Here is a 22,161-nt window from a genome sequence, read left to right as displayed (position 1 = left end):
TTCACAAGATCTGACACTGTATGAGCAACTTTGTAAATCTGAATGGATACACATGAGTTGTCAAAACAATACAGTAATGGTAGTATGGTACTGGATTTTATGAGTGATTGAAGTACATGTGTGATAATTAACACCAATGTAATTTGTATCTTGGACCAATTTTCTATAAAATAAGCATATTATTCTCATCTCCTACATCTGAAAAAAAAAAGAATTAATTCAGTGCAAATTCCTAGCAGAAATGCATACTTTACAACATAAAACAAATCAGTTGTTTACATTTCACTTTCAAACCTCATAAGGACCAATCTTTCTAAGTAATAAGAAACAAAAAGTACTTGTATTACATGTACATGGGTCTAGGGCAATTACCCCCTGGGCAATTACCCCGGACCCTTCCCCTGGTTCTAATCCTAATCCTAACCCTAATCTTTACTCTTACCTTACCACTACGCAGTATTTAGCCAGGGGGTAATTGCCCTCTGGGGCAATTGCTCGGATACGCATGTACATACATGTAGGACAGGAAAAATATAGGAGAGAATAGGATTGAGAGAAAAGAGCAGTACAGAGTTCATCAAATGAAGTGAGCAAGAAAGAGCGGATACATAGGGGTGGATGAGGCTTGAGATTTACAATGATATGGACATGTATTGAAGTTACAAACACAAACACAAGAAAATCAGGATAAGCAAAGGAATACAACAAAAATGGGCACCTAGGTGCTTACATGGTTCAATTTAGCTAGTCAGATAACAAAATCAAGTAGCAAACAGAATAGCAACATATTCCGCATATAATGCAATGACCCGTTGTGAGTTATCTGACATCAAATACTAATTTAATGCAAGGAAAGTACAAACTGAGTGTTCAAAATTATACATGTAATGAAAATAATATTCGATGCCATGTCAACTTTATAGATTTGGGTTTCCAAGATAAATTTGAAGCTTTCAAAAATCTGTAGTAACATGCTTCAGGTACACTATAAAGTGCTTGTTCTACTGCTAATTATTTTACTCATTGCAATGCAGCATAATACAATATTGCATCCATACTCCAAAGTCAAATACACACATGTGACAGGTACTATGTAGGTGCATAATGAAAAGGTGGAATTTCATCACATTTTTGAATATGTAGTATGTTGGCTACTGGCCTACCTGGGAGCAATGCACAGAATTCTTGTGTTGTGGGCCTGTACATGTATATGCTATCACATTTCTCCTGAGTCGAGTTCTAACTGCGAAGTGATACACAATAGCCTGCCTTGTATGATAATCATGAAGAACTTGATTACTTCTTACGAGCATAGATGAAATTGCTTGGGGTACACTACTCAAGTGATACATGAAGGATGCCAGTTGAAGACAATTATATCTTGTGTTTTCAAATTACCATTCACATTATAAAGATTGAAAGTAGTTTGATCCGCAATATTTTGGTTAAATTTTCTATAGATTTTTTTTTTCATTACCATGGAAACACATTAATTACATACCACATTTACCTGTAATAGTGGCCACATATGCCAAGTTCTAGGTCAACTCCTAAAAAAGCAAGAGAGTTGTTGTAACTTGGGTTGGAACCAGGTGCAAGCAACAATAGTGTTGACAGATATTTGGGCCATGTGAGGTCATTTAGAACTAGTTTCCATGGCGATGTCACAGTTTGGTGCTCTATACATCCCTTGTCAACTTGTACACACTATATGTGGGTGTGGTGTGTAATAATGGTATTAGCAGCTTTTCACATATTCGATACTTGTCTACATTATCATAAGTAAAACTAACTCCTTGAAAAGTGAATACATGTTTCAAAGAAGCATTGACCACTAATAGTATCAATATAAATGTACCTTATCATTCATACATGGTACAGGTGTATAGTCAAAATACAACAATATCCATCATATGGCAAATGGCTTGTAAAATAACATGGCCACTGTTATGAGGAGACCACAATTAAAGGTCAGTGCCTATTTCCCTATAACATTGTAAGTACTTCTCAAGCAAATGCTGTTTTATTATGCAGACTTGATACAGGAAGGGTGGAGATGACAAATAAATGGTTGCATTATGGTTGACTCAGCAAATTTAGAAAATAAGGGATGGATGCCAAAGTTTCAAATCCTCCTTGTTTGTACAGGAGTCCCTTTTAAAATGGTCTCACTGCCATACAATGTGGCCAGCAGTCGCGATTTAGAACGAAGATCAACTTGAAGACAAGATCAGCTGCACCCACAACGCCTTGAGGACTGTGCCCTGTGCTCTACAACTGCAGATACATGTACCTGAAGAGGGTATAATTTGCTTTCTCCAATAAGGAGGATGAAGGGCTGTGAATGCGGATGTTCTGTGTCGACCACGTATGAGCAGTTAAAACAGTCCTTCCTGGAAGAATGAAAAAGGCAAGCATATATGGAAACAGCGTGTAAACATTTTGAAGACATATTGATGTGCACTATTTTCTTATGCCTTCATACACATGATATTTCCAGTAATTTTGTATCATATATTTACTAGCAACTCCAGCAAACTAGAAGCAAGAATGACCAAGATCAGAAGGTCATTCTTCAAAGCTGAAGATCTACTATGCACATACAGGAGTGAGTCAAACATGATATCTGGAAACAGAGGGAAAACTTGTTTCAGAAGGGAATGGGGAGGTAGTACAGGCCTGTAAGAAAGCTATAGATCACAACAGAACAATTCACACAATTCTGGCCTTCATGGTGCTATCTGTTTGTTTGTTTGTTTGTTTTTTCCCATGTCTAGCTTAATTACAAACCAGAACTATCTTTGCAAAGAAGTGTAACTTTGTCTAAAGTCAATTTTTTTGACCAACCCCCCCCCCCCCAAAAAAAAAGAAAAATATATATCAGTGACAGACAATTCTTCATTCAAAGTTACATTTGACTTGCATTTTCATGTCCTCCGAAACTGATTAAATTGGTATCAGTACGGGCCAATTACTAGACCTAGGCACCTATGGTACACTATAATACACACTATTAAAATGATTGATTGGTCCACGCTGCATATTGTGATACCTGTCAAATGTATGGGCTGTTGCCATAGTCACTATACATTATAAAGAAAGAGAAGAATCTACATACATGTACATTTCCTTGGAATGAAAGGGCAGGGTAAAGATTATAAGATGTGCCTTCACAGAAATTTCACTCTTAAGTTCACTCTTTAGTTCTAGGTGACATACAAAATATGTACATGTGTTGTCATTAGAATTATCTGGTACGGTACAATACATGTACCATCACTTCCAAAAAAAAAGTTGTTTTTTTTTTCCTCCCACAGGAGTAAGGTCAAGTTGTGAACAATGGTTATGGTATAAATGTACCTAGAATGTCAATCTATTGAATAATGCACTTTCAGTAAATCCTGAAAGCTGAAACTCACAGCTTTCCAGTCAATGAGTGAGCTTGAATCAAAGCGTGGTCAGGGATGCAGCCTCCTTATGCATGGTCTTTCCGCATTCGCTGAATAGGAGGGAAGCAGATTCAATAACTGTTTACCTGAGGGTAAATAATATTCATACAAGTGAGGTGTTATACAAATGATGTGTTATACAATGCATTATTACATTATTTCCTTATATGAATAGGGGGAGCTTTTTACTCAGCACAAAGAAAATGTAATACATTTGTAAAACGAGTCTCTTTTAAAAAGCACCTTAGCCCTTCACTCCAATAACCAACACCACATGCAGGAATTGATTGCCTGAACTTTTGGTATCTGATTTTTGCTCTTAAATTGCTCATTTTGCAGTACAGTGTAAGTGCTACTAAAATGCCAAGTGCTTATATCAATGAAACTATTCATGAAAATATACATTTGGTATTGCTACCAACATGAATTAACACACTGAATTACCTGCAGAACACAATACAGAGGTTCATCTTTCCTACCAAGGAACACAAAGGACTGGCACAGCCTCTTAGAAGAAGTAGTGGCTGCTTCAACCCTTGATACAATATGTCAAGGGTCAGCAATTAACCAACCACTGCATCACTGGGCATTTTTGTGATTGAGGGTACCACCTATCGGCACCCTATGAATTTGCAGCTCGTTTATTACAAAAGTATAAAACAAATTTGCCTAAGTTTTTCCTCAAAATAAGCTGTAAATACTGCAGTTCAAATCTCGTGACTGTTCTGTTGATTCTGAATCTCCATTGTAAAATTATGCAATTTTTCTTCGTGTGGCTGAAAAAGGGTACCTCACGATCTGCACCCCTTCCCTCCATAGGTAATACAAGTGAATTTCATAGTAATGCATTGTTACTGAGTGGATATGTAATTGAAACGTGTTTAGTTTGTTTTGTTGGCTTGATTTTCGTTTCTTTGTTACTGTTTTCATAGCTGTAAAATGGCACTTAATCCCACGCGTACCTTTTTGTTCTATACGCACAAACAGCCATGATACGCAGGGTGTCGATGTACCCTGCCGATAGCTGGTACCCTTACCACACATTGAAGAAACCGTCCAAGTCTATTAATTGTGGGAAATGTGGGCATCTTTGGAAAGGCAAGACAAGATAATGCACATGCTTACCAGCTACAGTACAGTTACAGTTAAAGTGATTTTAAAACATTACCCTTAACTTGGTCAGACTCAGCCTGAGAGGATTTGATTCACTTTCTAACAAGACAAATCAGTCCTACTTCACTGCCTGTCTGATGATACGAGACTGAACGCGAGTAAATTCAAGTAGATCGGCTTTGTCATGCCAATGTCAATGGACAAAGTTGTGGTTATCATGCATTTATACCAGTGCAGTGACAGTATGGCAGTACAAAAAACAACAACTATGTAGTACGTGAACTAGATCTAGGCTGGGCCTGTATAGAGGCAGAGTCAATACCCAGAACATACCTTTTAGGGCCTAACGCGCGTTAGGTCTAGAAACTCTGTTAGACTAGAGTCTAGAATTATGTCTAAAGGCCGTGTCACACCAGCCTTGCGTGCGACTTGCAAAGAACAATTTTGACTACCTGGAGGTCCCTGTAGATATCCGCACATGACAGTACCTAGCATGTATCTCAAAAGCAGTCGCCCGGAGGTGCGCACGCATATTTTTTCACCCGCAACCGTGTAGGCCCTGTCACACCTTTCCGGGCAAGCTACTCGGGCTTGTTACGTGTAGGGATTTTCTAGCATACCGGACATTCCTGAGGGCGGAAAAGGATTTGTGCGAGTCAGCGCATGTGTCTTACTTGCTGGAAGCGTTATACTTGCGAGTATACTGTGTGACCTTTGTACCAGTCGCGTGGGGGCTGACAACTTAGTGAAGGAATTTCTCTAATGGAATGGCTGAAATCTCACAGAATTTCATTATCTTGGCTGCATACGGGACTGCGAAGTACCTGCGTGGGAATTGCCTGGGAAGTACTGCCGCTAAGGGTCTCCTACTACTGGCGTTCTGCGTGGACCTCTATGGGCATTCCTGCGACTCACCCGGAAAAAGTTTTGGTCATGCTCAAAACTTGGCTGCGGTTAAATCGGACTTGCGTGAGCACCTCCGGGCAACTACGCGCTAGATACTGTCAGGTCCGGACCAACTGCGGAGAGCTCCTTGGAGTAAATTTGTTTCCCCGCAAGTCAAGCCGCAGAAGTTCCCCCGTACGGTATGACAAGGCATGAATGAAAATTGCAAACATTCTTGTTCGCCCGCTGAAAATCTTCTACGTGCTGGAAACTACCTCCTCGCCACAAGCCCGCATTATGGTGTGACATGGCCTTAACGTTAACACTACAGTCAGAGTATCAGGCCTAGATAGAGGCTAGGTGTTTCTGTTGTTGTTTTTATTTGAATCTATTTGCCGTTTACCATTGATCATTTTTTCCCTGTATTAATTTATGCCAAAATGTTACTTATGAATTACTTTAGAAACTTCAAATTCCAAAATTTTCCCTAGGCAGGGCCTGCATTATTTTAATTTTATTAGAAATAAATCAAAAATACCAAGTAGTACTCTATGATATCAAATATATCTAACGTTAGAGTGTCTAGTCTAGTCTACTAAGAAGCTTATTATAAATAGGTTGCATACGTCTACGTAACCTTTTTTTTTTTTCTAATGAGGATGTTGTTACGAATGTTAGGCCCTAGCGTTACCGCCTGCCACCGCTATACAACATGATACAATCGACCATATTGTGGTCCATTTATCATATGAGAAGTCCTCCCCATTTATGGACCCATCTCATTACTGGTCATTAGTACGTGTGGGACTATTTTTAGTCGGACAGTAGGAGTGCTCCTACTGGACCTAGTACTAGTTCTAGATCTAGCGGGTTACTCTGTTAGACTTCAAGGCTTCAGCACCACGTTGGCAGAATACTATATCAGAGTATTCAGACATAGATAGGCGTATATGGGACTGTGATATTGATACAATAGACTGCTTTCTTTCGCTGGCGAGTCTGCGTCTATGGCAAAATACGTGGAAAGTTACAATCTGCAATGTACAGTAGCCTCTGCAAGAGAGTGACCGCTGTGAAGGATCGAAACAAATGGCAAAACCTCGAGAAAACCAAACGAGCAACTGAACAAACGAAAAATGACACCTTTTTTTACCGGTATGTGAACACTCCCAAGATCGCACGGATGTCATCAAAGGAGAAATTCAGCAATTTGTCGGGGTAGAAAGAGCGAACAGGACACTACGCAAAGCTGCCATTGTACGCTCTTTGGTGCTAACAAAGTGCCATAGCGCATAGCACTGTGACTCCTCTCAGACTGGCGCCACCTTTTGGCCGGGAAAAGAGAGGAACGTATTTTTTTGATCAGAGTGAAATGTTTTTATCAGAGTGAAATGGTTTTAGTGCAGTGAAATGGTTTTAGTGCAGTGAAATGGTTTCGTCAGAGTGATACGGTACGCCAAAGTAAAATGATTTTTTTTTTACGGAAAAATGAAATGATCTATTTTTTTTTTCTTGAAAAGTGAAATGAATTTTGTGAAAAGTCAAATGTTTTTGGTTAAAAAGTGAAATACATTTTGTGAAGAGTGAAATGAATTTTTATTTGAAAGTGAAATGTATTTTTGTGGAAAGTGAAATGTATTTTTGTGAAAAGTGAAATGTATTTTTGTGAAAAGTGAAATTGATTTTTATTTAAAAGTGAAATGTATTTTTATCTAAAAGTGAAATGTATTTTTGTGAAAAGTGAAATGAATTTCTATCTAAAAGTGAAATGTATTTTTGTAAAAAGTGAAATAAATATTGGTGAGTGAAATGTATTTGTTAAAAGTGAAATGAATATTGGCTGGAGTGAAATGAATTTTGTATTGTTTCCCTAATGGCGTTCCATAGATCACAGATGTGGCAGTGTAGATCAGCTACAATGTAGGCTTTAAATGCATCTGCAGGCCTCATGTTGTCTAAAGCTTTGGCCGGTGCCATTCGGGCCATTAGTGGTACAGTATGTTGTATTACTGAGTTTCCAATCAAAAACCATTTGCCATTTGCTGTTTCCCTTCAGTAGAGTTTAATTGCCTGGCTCCATTCACAATGCTTCTGTAACCTTGCACAGTGGTTGCATTGGATTAACTCTGAATTATTCCATTTCCCCCTACTGGGCCTGAGCAATGCCTACTTCCCAGTAAATCGAGAAATCCTATTGTTCACAAAGCGATTCCATTCAGCACACTTGGGCAGTTAGGTATGCCATGGGTAAAGTAGTGGCCCACACTCCTGTGTTTGTGTGTGTGTGTGTATGGGTGTGTGTGTGTGTTTTTGTGAGGGTGTGTTTATGCATTGTGTGAGTGTTTGTGTGTGTGTGCGCGTGTGCATGCTCGTGTATATGTGTGTGTGTTTTTACTGCTTGCCTTTGGGAACACATGCACCCACCATACACTATAAAACATACACGCAAAGACATACACAAAGATACACACACAGTCCCCGCAGTACCCCAACTCATGGGGAGAGAGCCATTATGCATGTCTGCTCATTTATTATGAATACAGAACGAAAGATGCTTTACTATAACAAGAGCCAGGGCTTTTGAGTTGTGTGTGTACATGTACATGTATTGTGTGTATGTGTGTGTGTGTGTGTGTGTGTGAAAGAGAGGGGGTGGGGATGATGAGAGAGGGAGAGAGTGTTGTGTGTATACAATGTGTGTGTGTGTTTCTATGGTATTCTCAGGGTAGCACAGAATGTAAAGGGGCATGAATGTTCTTCTAACCAAGGCATCAGGCTACTGGCCCTCTTGTAATGTGAAGGATGGTCTATCCCATGCCTGTGGTGTTGGGATGCCAAGGCCACTGGGATGAGTGAAAACATGTCTTCCACTTGAGGTCAGAGGTTTCTTTCCTCTTCTCAGCAGCATTGCTGCAGTTGCCTTCATCACAAGAAGCTGTCATGGGGAGGAATAGTATATTACATCTGTGTGCATGCGGTGTACGTGTGCGTGTATTTTGTTTTATGTCCAACAACACAATGCACCACTGGATGGCTTTAAGATGAAAGGGTATTCAGATAATGAAGTTGTTGGTAGAAAACGGCACTATATTGTAGAAAGGAAACAGACTTTACTATAACAAATGGAGTTAAATTTTGCAGAATTTAACAAAATTTGTATCTTTTAATTTGCAATTACATTCAACAAGGTGTCCTCAGAGTACCCGACAAATATATAGCTTGCAAAACATATAGAACACACTGCTTTTAATCCTGTGCCTTATGATGGTGCATGTTACTCTATATTCACTGTGTAAGCCTACTTGTTAGCAATAGTCTTTGATATGGATGGGACTGATCTAATAATTGGTCAAGTTGATGCTTCTGAAAAGGTTTTCAAAATCATATATTTTTATTGTACTATGTGTTGTGTGTACATACAATTGTATACGAAATTGCACTCGTTGTACAATACTACTATTTGATTAAAAAGCAAATCTATAAAATTATACAATTTGTGCATAATTGTATACAATACACTTTGTACGTATGTATTCATTTATGTACTCCAATTGATATCTGAGCCATGTAGCCAAGATTTATGCTTGTACAATGTAGATCATTTTAAGATGAACATGATTTAAGATAATTTATAATGACGTGCTATACAGTGTAGGTCCGACACTGTCTTACTGTAACTTGCTAAAATGCATCATGCTATATCAAATATGAAAGAGTGATAAAGTTATAAATCAGGTGTGTAGGATCATATACAGTGAGTATGCAAGACACTTCTACATAGTATGTTAGGTTACTTAAGGTGTGTTATTAGACCCTTTGTACATTTGACATTAGCCTACAATGTCTTCACATAATCTGGAAGTTGATCTCCGATTTCATTGCATGTACATGGTAGGCCCTACATTGTATTTGTATGTACAATGTATGTCATACAGCTATAGTACACACATTGCCCCACTGCTGCATAGGCCTTCACCATATAGGCCCTATTTACGTACATGTAGGAAATCTAATTTTTCACGAATCAAAATTTCCCGAAAATTTCGCGATTATGGAGTAAACCTACAGTAATAAACGACGAAATGTATGCATGCACGTCACATTCATGTTGGGATCAGATTTAATATTTTCGTGTGTTGTTATGATTTGTGATGAGCACCCATCTCGCATGATTTGTGAAAAGCAAAAACCCTGTGAAATGTATTGCGTATACAGTACATGTGACTGCATTTTCCCTCAGGTTTGGCTTGTTTGTGGCCAGTTTTGTCTTCATGCTTTACCATTGTCAGTGTCCAAAGGAAATGTAGGGGGCAATGAATTCTTCTGTAAATTGCGTGCACATGCTTTCCTGTTTCAAACCATTCCAAGGTTTACATTAGGCACAGTTATCCTATCTTTTCCAAGTGAAGCTGTGTTGAATGAGTCATCAGCAGTTGTCATACATGTACAATGTACATTTAGTGTAATTGTATACCTTTCACACTGGAATACACTGAATGCAAGTGTTCATACAGTGAGAAGATTTGCTAAAGTTTTTTTTTTTCCCAGAAAAGAATGGATTTCAGACCAAAAAACATATCTTTTTTATCATAATGATTTTCAAACATGTGGTACAGGTACATCATGTAGGCATGCATGGCAACAAGAGTCGTTCAGAAACACCGGGAATACAAACTAAGTATCCTTTGTGACTGCATTTTTTTTTTTGTACGCAAATTTCATTTTATTTTGTATAACAGCTGCATGTAAACTCTGGCCTGCTAGTCGAATACACAATTCTATTGAATAGATAATGTACATTATATGCGTATTCAAACAGGCCTGGGTAATATACAATGTATATGTAGATGCACACACATACTTTGGCAGAAGTACAATTTTTACACATACAAAAACAGAAATGTTCACAAATTTTGCAAGATTCGTGATGGTAATATGCACATGAAAGTATTTTTCAAGAGAATGCATTGAATGTCAGGGGCCATTCGCAAAAGTTTCACACCATAAATGTTTGCTCACCATACAAAAATCATGAGGCAAGTTGATATATTGGTCACAAGCATGGTTTGCTCTTGCTGTTTTGATTTGTCCCTTTTGTCACATACTACTAAAGCCCTTTTTACACTAGTGTTTCTTAACCCCGTACTTTCTCTGACCCAGGACTATCGTTAGTCCCGTACCAATTTTTTTCGGCTTTTTACACTCGCCAATAAATCCCGTACTACATGTAAGCTCTTGTCCTGGGCTAAGGAGAAAACTTACCTTTTTACACTCATATTTCTTAGCCCCATACTTTCCAAACCACATGAATATTCATGATTACGCTGTGGTCAGTGGGGGGTCGGACTTCGTCTCTGTCGCTTAGCACTGGATAATTTTTTCGTTTTGTTTACACTCGCTTGCTTGGCACCGCAGTTGCGGGGTTAGCACCGCAGTTGCGGGGTTAGCACCGCAATTGTGGTGCTAACCCTGCTATTTTGCAGGGCCAGATAGTACGGGATTATCGATGGGGCTAGCCCACTTTGGCAAAAACAAGTTTAAACAGAAAGTGGGCTAAGGAAAGTCCGGTACCAACGGTGGGGCTAAGGCCCCCCCCCCCCCCCCCCCCTTAGCCCCACTGTTGGTATATGGGAATAAGCAAAAATTTGCAGTAAAAAGCCCTAAAGTCCTACATGTATCACTACATTCAAGCCACAAAAGTTATTGTTGCATGTGAAGGTTATTATGATTGCAGAAAAAAACCCAACATTTCTGAATATATGTGATTTTTACAGTGTAGTTGCTGTATGAATGGAGAGCTCAAATGTACAGTGGTGAATAGCAATTTTTAGTGTCGCAATATGTAGCAGTAAAAATGGGCCTGCTATTGCCTATTAAATGTCTCCTATAAATCCAAAATCGAACTGTGCGCTAGTGAAAACCACCATGGGTAGTAACATGCTATAGACATTGTTCATCCAGAGAAGAAATGAGCTGGGATGACAAGGACAAAAAAACAACACAAAAATATCAAGACCAACAAAAACAGCCCTATTGAAAGGAAAGCTTTTATGTGAGCATAATTTACTCCGCAATGTAAATCATTCTACGGATATTCAATGTTTATGTGTGCGATGGCTCCAGATATTACAACCATGTACGTATGTACATGAGCGTGCAAGTTTAACCATTCTACAGTATTCAACCACGTGAAGCAGAGTTGAATAGAACGGTTACTTGCACAGAATGTAACATTCAAACCATTGTGCAAATGATAAAACATTGAATATTTGTTTTATACAACACACAATATAGGCCTGGTAGGAGGAGGACTAACAGTTATAGGCCTAGGGTGCGTTCGAGCGCTCTAAAGCGAACCAGAGCGAACTGAACCAAAGCGTACCGTACCGAACTGTGCCAGATTTGAAGCGTTCGAGCGCTCTGTTGAGGAAGCGTACCTCGCGAGTTATTTTTAGAAAAGGTCATGCATTTTGTAGCAAGAATGTCATCCACCTGGCGCTTGAACTACTTGCACCTGTCCCGAACAAAGAGAATGATGTCTTTCCATTGTGACATATGCGCATGATACACGCATGCTTTACAGCGAACTTTTGGTACGCTTTTGAAGCACATCGGGAAGTGGTCCACTTTTGGCTCGGTACAGTACAGTACGGTACACTTTAGGAGCGTTCGAGCGCTCCTCTGGTGCGGGTACGGTACAGTGCGCTTTAGGAGAGCGCTCGAACGCACCCCTAGATCTAGATCTGGCTCTACATTTGTATAGGTCTTGCTGGAGCACAAACAGGTGTGCGCATATGCACAGGGTTCTCGCCAGGAATTTCTTCACGCTTGTCGGCATTTATGCGCGCTGTTCTGGGGGTGGGTACGGGCCTTCGCTAATGCTCAATACAACACAGATAAATCGCCGCTAAAATGCCACTAAATGCGACATTTTCACGGAGATGTAATGAACGTTGTGAGGGGCATATTCTCACAGAAACAATGCAGAAACTCCATACCTTTTGTTAGCGGCAGTTCCTAAATAATAAATGAAAGAGAAGTAGGTGCCGATGGTGGAGGTTCCGATTTCTTTTAGGCCTTTCCTGTTTCACTGTTGCAATAATTAGCCACCTCTGCATGCATCGCAACAACGCGCGCCGTGTTGCTTTCTCGCCGTCTGCTCGACCACGTGGTAGGCCTATTGCATGCAGATGCGCGAGAAGCGATCGAGAACTTTCGGGACATCGTTGCACTTTCCTTTCTGGGTATACTGCGGTAGTTTGGCCGTGACATCAAAGAGATATCATACAAAAATGTAATGATGGTCATTATTCCGAAGGTTTGTTTAATCATAAAATGAAACGATTCATTACTGAGTACTTCGAAGGTTTGTAATCGGAAACAACAACAACACCAAAGGTCGGTACTATACAGATGAATGTTCAAAATAAAACTGATTTCGTTCGAAGATTAACAAGCATTTTTTCTTTATTATTTTCCGATCAACGAACCTTCAGAAAGGAATCTATCATCTATCATCGTTATTGCTTCAGAAAAACAAACCTTCTGAATAAGAAAACACCCTTTTGGGGCCGTTGTTGTATTCCGAAATTATACTGGCAGAACATTCGAAATAACAAAACTGATTTCGTTTGGATATAAACGAATATTTTCTCCTTTATAATTTTTCTATTAACGATCATTCAGAATTAAGAATGTAGAGTATTATTTTGCCATTATTCTTTCGGAGTAACGAACCCTGAGGGTAAGAAAACTGTAACCGTTTTCATTTCTTCTTTATCGTTTTCCGATTAACGATCGTTCAGAATTAACAATCTAAAGTATATTATATCGTTATTCTTTCGCAGTAACGAACCTTCAGAGTAAAAGAAAACTGTAACCGTTTGGGGCCGTCGTTTTATTCTGAAATTTCGAAATAACAAAACTGATTTCGTTGTGAAATGAACGGACATTTTTTTAAAATCATTTTTGGATTAACGAACCTTCAGAATAAGGAATAGAGCATTATTTTTTCATTAATCTGTCGGAGTAACGAACCCTAAGAGTAAGAAAAGTGCAACTGTTTTTGGGGCAGTTTTATTCCAAATTTCACTGGCAAAGCGTTCGAAATGACGCACTGATTTCGTTTTGAAATTTACGGACATTTTTCTTTATTCAATTTTCGGTTAACGAACCTTCAGAATAAAGAATCTATTGTTATTACATCATTACTACTTCTGTCGGAATAACAGACCCTTATAGAGTACGAAAACACGCTGTTTTGTGCCGTCGTTTTATTCCGAAATTTCACTGACAGAAACGTTCGAAATAACAAAATTGATTTCGTTGTGAAATGAACGGACGTTTTTTCTTAATCATTTTTTTGGATTAACGAACCTTCAGAATAGGGAATCTAGCATTATTTTATCATTAATCTGTCGGAGTAACGAACCCTCAGAGCAAGAAAACTGCAACTATTTTGGGGCAGTCGTTTTACTCCAAAATTTCACTGGCAAAACGTTTGAAATGACGCACTGATTTCGTTTTGAAATTTACGGACATTTTTCTTTATTCAATTTTCGGTTAACGAACCTTCAGAATAAAGAATCTACAATTTATTATTTCATCATTACTACTTCTGTCGGAATAAGAGACCCTTAGAGTACGAAAACACGCTGTTTTGTACCGTCGTTTTATTCCGAAATTTCACTGGCAGAACGTTCGAAATAACAAAACTGATTTCGTCGTGAAATGAACGGACATTTTTTCTTAATCATTTTTGGATTAACGAACCTTCAGAATAAAGAATCTAGCATCATTTTATCATTAATCTGTCGGAGTAACGAAAAAAAAAATGAATCTTGGTGGCGATAACTGATGCTGGTGTAGAGAAAAACAAAGACAGCTCGCTCAAAAGATGCTTCCTTCTTTCAGTTTATTTTCTCCCCAGTCATTCCTATCGTTCTCCTCCCATGAACCCCTGCCATGCAGGGACGATGAACAAAACAAAATGTTACCGATGCTGCAATGAAAAAAAAAGAAAGAAAGAAACACGTCCTCAAAGCAAATTATCTATATACACTTTTCAAGTTGAACAAATTGATGTTCGTAATGAAGAATAAAAAAAAAGCACGACCTCAAGCAGTGGGGAAACTTGATATCATGGCTTGTGGAAATTTCCACGATATTTCCACGAAAGCCAGGTGTCAGATAAAGAATGTCGCGCGTACTGCCACCTTGCTTCAGTGGTCGTAAACAGCGTGTACATAGCATGTAAACCAACTGGGAACATTGATGAATGATCATCATTTATTTTCTGCCCATGAAGGCCCCCTAACCCACCTTTTAACAAACCAAGCCAGAAGCACGTGGAGCATTACGTATACGTTAACTTGAAAGACCATCATGACAGAATTACTATAAATTTCGGCCCGGAGAAGGAAAATGGAATATTCACGAATGACGTTTACAAATCCATAGAAATTGAAAAGGCTAAAATGGAACGCATGGCTTTTTAGATTAAAAAAAAAATAACCCACTGAAACTACCAAAACCTAAATAACAATTTGCATTTGCTTACTCCATCGCACGTTCTTTTTTCTTTTCTTTTTTTTTAACGAAAAATGGAGTTAATTTTCTCTCTGCGGCAATGCTTTGAACGCATCTAATTTTGCGTCATTGCCGATGGCCAGCTTCCTAAAGAATTGATACGAATCCTTTCAAATATACGAAACAAAGTCTAAAGATCCTGGATCCTGGCGGTGAATTTCGGTGGTATTATAAATCCTACTCACTATCAAAATTTAATCATCTGTTCCTTGCACCATTTTACCAACCAACTGTTCCTGAAAATTTCATCCTAATCTGTTCCCAAATTTTGACTTATTTTGCAAATAGAGAGACAGACAGGCAGACAAACTAACAAACAAACCAAAGCAGCCAAAAAAAAAAAAAAAATACAACCTTTGGCGGAGGGGGGCATGCATTTCATATCGTTTGTTTTTGCGTAACCCGACAACAAGCGTGACAACAAGCGAGCACGTGTCAGCCTTCCTCAGCCTCCCTCGGCCTCCGACCCTCTCTTCCCGTCCTCTCTCTCCCTCTCACAATACACTGTAGCGTTGTACACGCACGCGGCTGGATAAAAGTGGCCGGCTGGGTGCTTGTGCATGTGTGTGTGGATCCCAAATCAGAGCGCATGTGGTGAGCAAGTGTGTGATGTGGTGTGTATCTGCAGGGAGGTAGTACGTCGCTCTGTTGAGCCGCGTTGTTGTGATCGGTGCGGTGACTGCGTGGGTAAATTTTTGCGCTTGTATAAGTATGTAAACTGCCGCTGCTTTCAACATCTAGCTTCTTTTCTAGCCAGATAATAAAGACTGAAAAAGGCGAGAAATTGGTCCGAACTTAGCTCGTCAAACAAGTTACCCTTGTCGGCAAGTTCACGCGTGGTGTTACCCTTGTCGGCAAGTTTTACCCTTGTCGGCAATTGCTTCTTCAAACCGCACGCTTGTCGGGGCCGACAAGGGTGATATACGCTGGCGAGATCCCTGCATGCAGTAAAATGCTTTTACGATACACAAGGGAAGTTCAGGGTGTCCTACAATTGTAGGATCTATTGTACTGCTGGCTCTTTGATTTACCATTCAATAGTAGACTATTGCACTGCCATTGAGAATGAACGTGGGATAGCTGATTCTCCTGAATGTCATGTGACCTGTATTCCTCCAATCAGATGGCAAGGATCTATAATACATGTGTTGTATAATACAGGATATGAGGCCCAAGTGTACTGGTATGCCATGCTAAAGGGAGGAGAGAGACAAAAGAATCAATTTTGCATAACCTTTTTCCTGCTGAAAGAGTAGAAATGAAAAGAATGACTTCTGGCATACTTTTCTTATGAACCTGCTAGGGAAGTGGTTCAAATATTGAACTCTCGTTTATGAGAAAGCAAGGGATGCATGGGCCAGTCAGATCAGACGGATTCAACTATTACTTATGCAAAGTGACTTTGAGCATAATCAGTACAGTAGGTGAGGCATTTAATGACCCACAGCTGTAATTGTACATTCTATACATTTCTTGTATTATTATTTCTTGATTAGTATGTGAATCAATGTGATATTGCTGGTACTGTCAGATGATGTGCATCGTCTTGTGGTGTTACATTATACTTTAAAGAGAAACTGATACGATTATCACACAATGAAGTGACGTGTTTGGCAGAGTACAGTATGTATGTGAAATTGGATAGAAAAGAAGTAGGTTGTGAAAATGTAAAAACCCCACTCTCCCCATAAGGGCAGCCTATTTGCAGTAGAACATGCAAAATCCAAGAATGCTAGTTTGGAAGAAAGCTCACTTTCTTGTTTCATATGCTACTGTTTATGTACACACTGTACCTCATGTGCAATTATAAAGTCATTGTACATGTCTGAACAACTTGCCTGAGAAGCAAGACAAAAACTCTGCCATACAGTGTAAGTCATAATCATACTAGCAAAACTTCTTAAAGCTTGGCCTATCTGAACGTAAACTTCCCGAAAACTTGTCGCGAGACTTCTTGCTATTAAATACCTCCCACTAAAGCTATTATGTAGGAAAATTTCCCGAACCTCTGCAAATCTTCTTTAAGTTTGCGCAGTCTGAACATAGGTAGCTGAAACTTAGCGAAGTTTGTCATGTGACAAGTCCACTTCCTGTCTGCGGTATCTCTGAAGCTGTCAGACGACGCACACTTTTGCAGAGAGTCCAACCCTAAGCACCGTCTGATCTGGAGATTCTCCCGCCTGAAACCCCTTGCAAACGGGAGACTCCAAGTTGATGTGTGCGAAGTTCCTAGGGTTCTAGATGCTCTCTGGTGCTATCTAAAGCTTATATTTCTCAACATACAATAGCAATAAGTAAGAAATCCTTTCCAACGGGAGACACAGAGCCAGGGCGGGAGAAATTAAATCTCAAGCGGGAGAACGGGAGATTTTGCCAAAATGGGTTTTCGGCGGGAGATCTCCCGTCGAAAACGGGAGAGTTGGAGTCTCTGCTTTTGGCTTTGTTGCACATGTGCACTTGTGACCCAAATGTCAAGAACTCATTGACAAGAACGGAAACTTTGAGAAGTTTGGCCGCCACTGTGAATGGACGAGTATACTTCACAAAATGATCTCAAAGTTAAGCCAGTTTGACATCCCCAGTGCATACATGTAGGTGATGAGCGATCTAGTCCCATCCCCTGTTTTTTTCCCTTGGTGTTCATGATAGTATCGATCAAGCTTACAATCTTATTTACGAAGAACAATAAGAAAAGAAAAAACCAACAACAGCCAAAAATCTCTATAATGTATTCTTAAAAACTAGTGTGTGCAAATAAGACTTTGCATGACATGTTTGTATCACCTGTGCACCAAAAAAAAACCAAACAAACCACACAAAACAAAACAAAAAACAAAGATAAAAACAAAAACAGCTGATACAGCATGTATCAGCGAGCACTATGACTCTGCCAAGTGACATTCATGCTTTCCTAACTCTATGCTTTGTTTTGGCAATTGACCTTGTCTTGAAGTTTGGCAACCATGCTGTTGTGGGAAAATTGATAAAGGATTCTGGCAATATGAGAGTGTTGTTTGGCAAGTTAAAAATTGCATCTTCAATCACACTAAACAAAATGCGTGTTCACACAATCAATCTCCCTTTTTTAACTTTATGATTTACCTGGAAAGAAGTTCACACAAATAAGCAAGATGAGTCAAAATATTCCCTTTTCTGTATTTATTATAGAAATAACTGTGGTATGTTTGAAATAAAATATTGCACCAATTTAAGATATGTGAGGAGAGTGTAATAATAAACTGACATTGTAAGACACTCAAAATGTGGAGGGTTAACATGTAGAATGTAGCGCTACAAAATACAAAGTGAAATGAGGACATACCAACTAATGGAAATCAACTTGAAGTCCATGCAATAAAGGCAAGTGTTTGGTGAATTAAGTGTCCACAGTCCGCGGTCTATTAAACAAAGCGATTTTATCGTGCCGACTGGTGAAGGTAAGCGAATTGCTGTCGTAGAAGACCAAATTGAAGGACTGGACTCGGTGACAGAAAAGGGGCTCAACGAACGGGATCCTGCGGAGCTGAGCGGATGGGAAGATGCGATGAAGAGCTCGATGCGGGGATCGTTCGGAGACTTGAAGTGATGCGACACTCCGTCGTACGGGGCTGAAGAGCCATAACGGAGGTTAGAGAAAGATGAAATGCAGCTCTCTACCAACGCGGTGAGTCGGCGGGAGGCTGAAGAAAATAAGTTCAACAGGACAGTGAGTCGCCTGGAACGAGATGGATGTAGTTGCTCAGCCAGACAGTGGGGTCGTCCATGGCGAGAGCGATGAATGATGTGCGGTCACTCGACGACAATGAGAACATGTCATAGGATGAATAAATGAAAGTTCTGTGCAGGAGACAACAAAACTGCGAAGCTCCATTCCCGAATCTCTGGTACGGTGCGCAGAGAGGACAGCTGCCGGGTAGAAACTTTAAACAGCCAGCGGGCCCATAAAACACAGAGGTGAAGGGTGACTCTACCGCAGGTGATCCGGAGGTCGTACCTCTAGGGTAGTTGAAGGGGGAGTGATTTGATGCCGCGAAGGGTCCTGTGACACCTCGCATGTGCTATGATGGGTGACGTGCGAATAACGGTCGTGATAGGTCAAAAGAAACATAGGTTACACACTTAAATCTACAGTGATTGGATTAACGCTGTATGATGAATAATAAATCTATGAAACATGTGCTACATAACATGACCGTGAACCGGTCAGAACTAGAATTTAAGGTCAAACAACTACATGTATGCGTGGAAATTTCCACAAGCTATGTAAGGCTGGGGAAATCTTGCTAATATTCAATACTGAATCAGTGGCAAATTAAACTGGCCAAAACAGGGTTGCTACACACAAAGTGATGAGCGGCTAATCGAGCCTCTACAGCACGCCATTTAGCCCCTACGCTGTCATTCCACTTACACTGATAAGCATGAAATGTGAAGTTAGTATTAGTAGTGCAATGTACTTAAATGGGCACGACCTCCCTGCTCACAGATGCTATACACTGTCCATGGGTTGGTATACAAATACCGTACATAGGCATAGTGCACATCTTGTATGAGTACATTGTAGCAGCGTGCCCAACACAATTGTTGAGGTACGAGCGTTGATGCAGATTGCACCAGGCACTCTGTGTCGAGTGCAGTTTATATCAGTGTCAATACCCTGACGGTGCCCTGCACCCAACAATGTCATGAACTATTCACAATTGGATTTGTAAGATGGATTTGCCACTCAAAAATTTTCACTCAGCTAGAAAATGGTTATCTACTGTATGTGTGTATGTTTCTGTACTGAAACACAAGTCAATGGGATGTTATCACTGTACTCTATTAAATCTCATGATATGTACTATATCTTTATAAACTTACCATTACCGGTACGTATTGTGACATACATTGTAAGTACTCAAAAACCAGGAACATTCGCAGCATCAAACTTTGAATTGGAGTAGGCAGCCTTTTTTTCGGAACATGAAACTTTCACAAGTTGCTGGCTATGATGGTGTACAGCATTGTACTGGCAATCAGTGCTTTGTGTAGACAAAAACTTTCATGGTGGAGACAGAAATGTGCAGACCAAAATTTTCATGTGCATTTTACTTTCATGAATCTTGGCTCCTTGCAAAATTCATGAAATTTTCATGCATGCGAATATTTGTGGTTTTACAGTCACTTCCTGTTAACAGTCAAGTGCTGTTTTGGCCATTCTATTCAAAGTAAGCTTGTACTGGTAAAATAGCACAATAACAAACAAACAAATGAATGACATCCTTAAATTTCTGTTCCTTGTCCGTCTGTGATCTTGCAGTGTCTGCTGGGGTAGAAGGGGCCAGTGTCAACCTGCCGCTTGGAAACACCAAGTGCTACCACTACAGCAAGCAGGAGTGCGAGATGGAGGGCACCAAGTGCGGCAACACCACGGAGGAGTGCAACAGCAGCGAAGTGGATGTGCCCTCGTGCTACGTCCTCTGGAAGAACGAAACGTCCATAGGGGGCGGGGTGGAGGTAAGATGTCGGCTCGAACCCCATGTTCATTGCTGTCAATTCTCGTCGTGTCTCGTCAAGGAGGGAGATGGAGAATGGTCAGGGTGCAATAAGAAATCAGTAGTTTGCACTTGTCGTATTGAGTATGGCCTGTCCATTGTACTGATGGAGTGACCCGATTTGTGCCCTTGTGGTGGTAGTTAGCGTCTACAGATATAGATTTTAAACTTCTCTTTCGATGAAAAAAAGGAGAAACAATCTATTTTGCATATTAGGCTTATATGTTCCTTTCATTTTGTTGTTGTTGTTTTTTTTTTGCATGTTAATCACCAAATGGTAAAAAAAAAGGCAAAAGAGAAAATCCCTTCAATGAATTGAAGTGGTTCTGTGTGAAAAACACCTCACTTGAACTAACCTGTATAACCAGTCACCATGAGTGAAACTACATTATATGCGCAAAATGCATGTTGACTTGTGTTGATTCATGATACCCTCAACAACACTTCTGTGGCAAAACGAATGTAAAAGATTTCATATATTTCATAATATTTCTACTCTATTTGGTGAAATTACTTGGATACGCCCACAAAAAAACCCCTTCCAAACCAATATTCTGCTTGTGACCTCATCTGTCAATCATTTGCTAAAGTACTGCTATGATACTAACAAAAAGCATTGGAATGCATCTTCCCTGAGATAGAGCATTTATAACTGGCATGTTCCCCTGCGATGTCTTCTCTATTCACATTCATAGTAACACGGAAGCATGCTAGTTATGCTCAGTCGAGTGGAAGGTGCGTTCCAATGTCTTTTGTTTAGACATTAGTACTTTAGCAGTGATTGACAGATGAGTCACAAGGAGAATATTGGTTTGCAAGGTTTTTTTTGGGTGTATCCATTATATGTAATCTGAAGAAAAATAGTAAAAAAATGATCATGAAACATATGGAATGGACCTAGATACTTGTTTCACAACATACGTGTGAGTGATGTTGAGGGTATCATGAATTAACATGTACAATACACTTGCATTTAAATAACATCTAGTCCCTTTGAGAACTATCTGTGCATTGATTTAATTCCCTGAGTTTCTATGACTTCCTTTAATTCCTTGGTACAGCTGTATGAGTGTATTTATACCACATCCTTTATTGGTTCTTCAACACAAAGATGGGTGTGGGAATATGGTACCGTAGGTTGATGTTTACTTACAACACAAGTTGTAGGTACACTGTAAAAGTGGAAATTTTCGTGGTGTTGAAATTTTCGCGCATTTCGCGCAACCAGAAACTGGTGCGAAAATAAAAGCACGCGAATATTTTTACTTGCCATATGTTCCTGTGCGTGATGTCTTGATTCCGCGGAATTAAAAACACACAAAACTCTTCTTACCCGGCCAAGCACGAAAAATTAGTCGCGCGAAAATATCCACTTTTACAGTATAACAAAAGACCTTCCGTTACAGGCTCTCTTGATGACCTTTGCTTGACCTCAACATTACGAGTACCTTTTTTTATCTCAGAAAAAACAAACAAACAAACAAACAAACAAACAAGCAAGCTACAATTGTAATGTTTAGGCACAGGAAACATTTTCTCCAGTTGCCAGAGATATTCCTTAAAGTTCCGTTTGTTTTGTTTCTACCATG

General features: G+C 39.7%; 1 protein-coding gene and 1 long non-coding RNA gene across 2 annotated transcripts in view; one reads left to right on the top strand and one right to left on the bottom strand.

The window, feature by feature from the left end:
- Positions 1-22,161, top strand: part of LOC139723792 (activin receptor type-2A-like) — an 82,821-nt gene that overhangs the window by 42,687 nt on the left and 17,973 nt on the right. Inside the window, exon 2 of the mRNA XM_071635000.1 lies at positions 20,338-20,534. Within this exon, the coding sequence (XP_071491101.1) occupies positions 20,338-20,534 (197 nt within the window). The remainder of the gene's footprint in view (positions 1-20,337; positions 20,535-22,161) is intronic.
- Positions 299-6,683, bottom strand: LOC139723791 (uncharacterized). Its single transcript, XR_011710382.1, has 3 exons — positions 6,601-6,683; positions 3,420-3,499; positions 299-2,393 (listed from the first exon to the last, which is right to left on the bottom strand). It is a non-coding gene; the product is annotated as an uncharacterized lncRNA (long non-coding RNA).

This window comes from Diadema antillarum, unplaced genomic scaffold (assembly GCF_040938485.1).
Source record: "Diadema antillarum isolate AM-2024a unplaced genomic scaffold, OU_Dant_1.0 scf00000200, whole genome shotgun sequence".
Taxonomy (NCBI): Eukaryota; Metazoa; Echinodermata; class Echinoidea; order Diadematoida; family Diadematidae; genus Diadema; species Diadema antillarum.
This window is presented reverse-complemented; position numbering and strand designations above follow the sequence as displayed.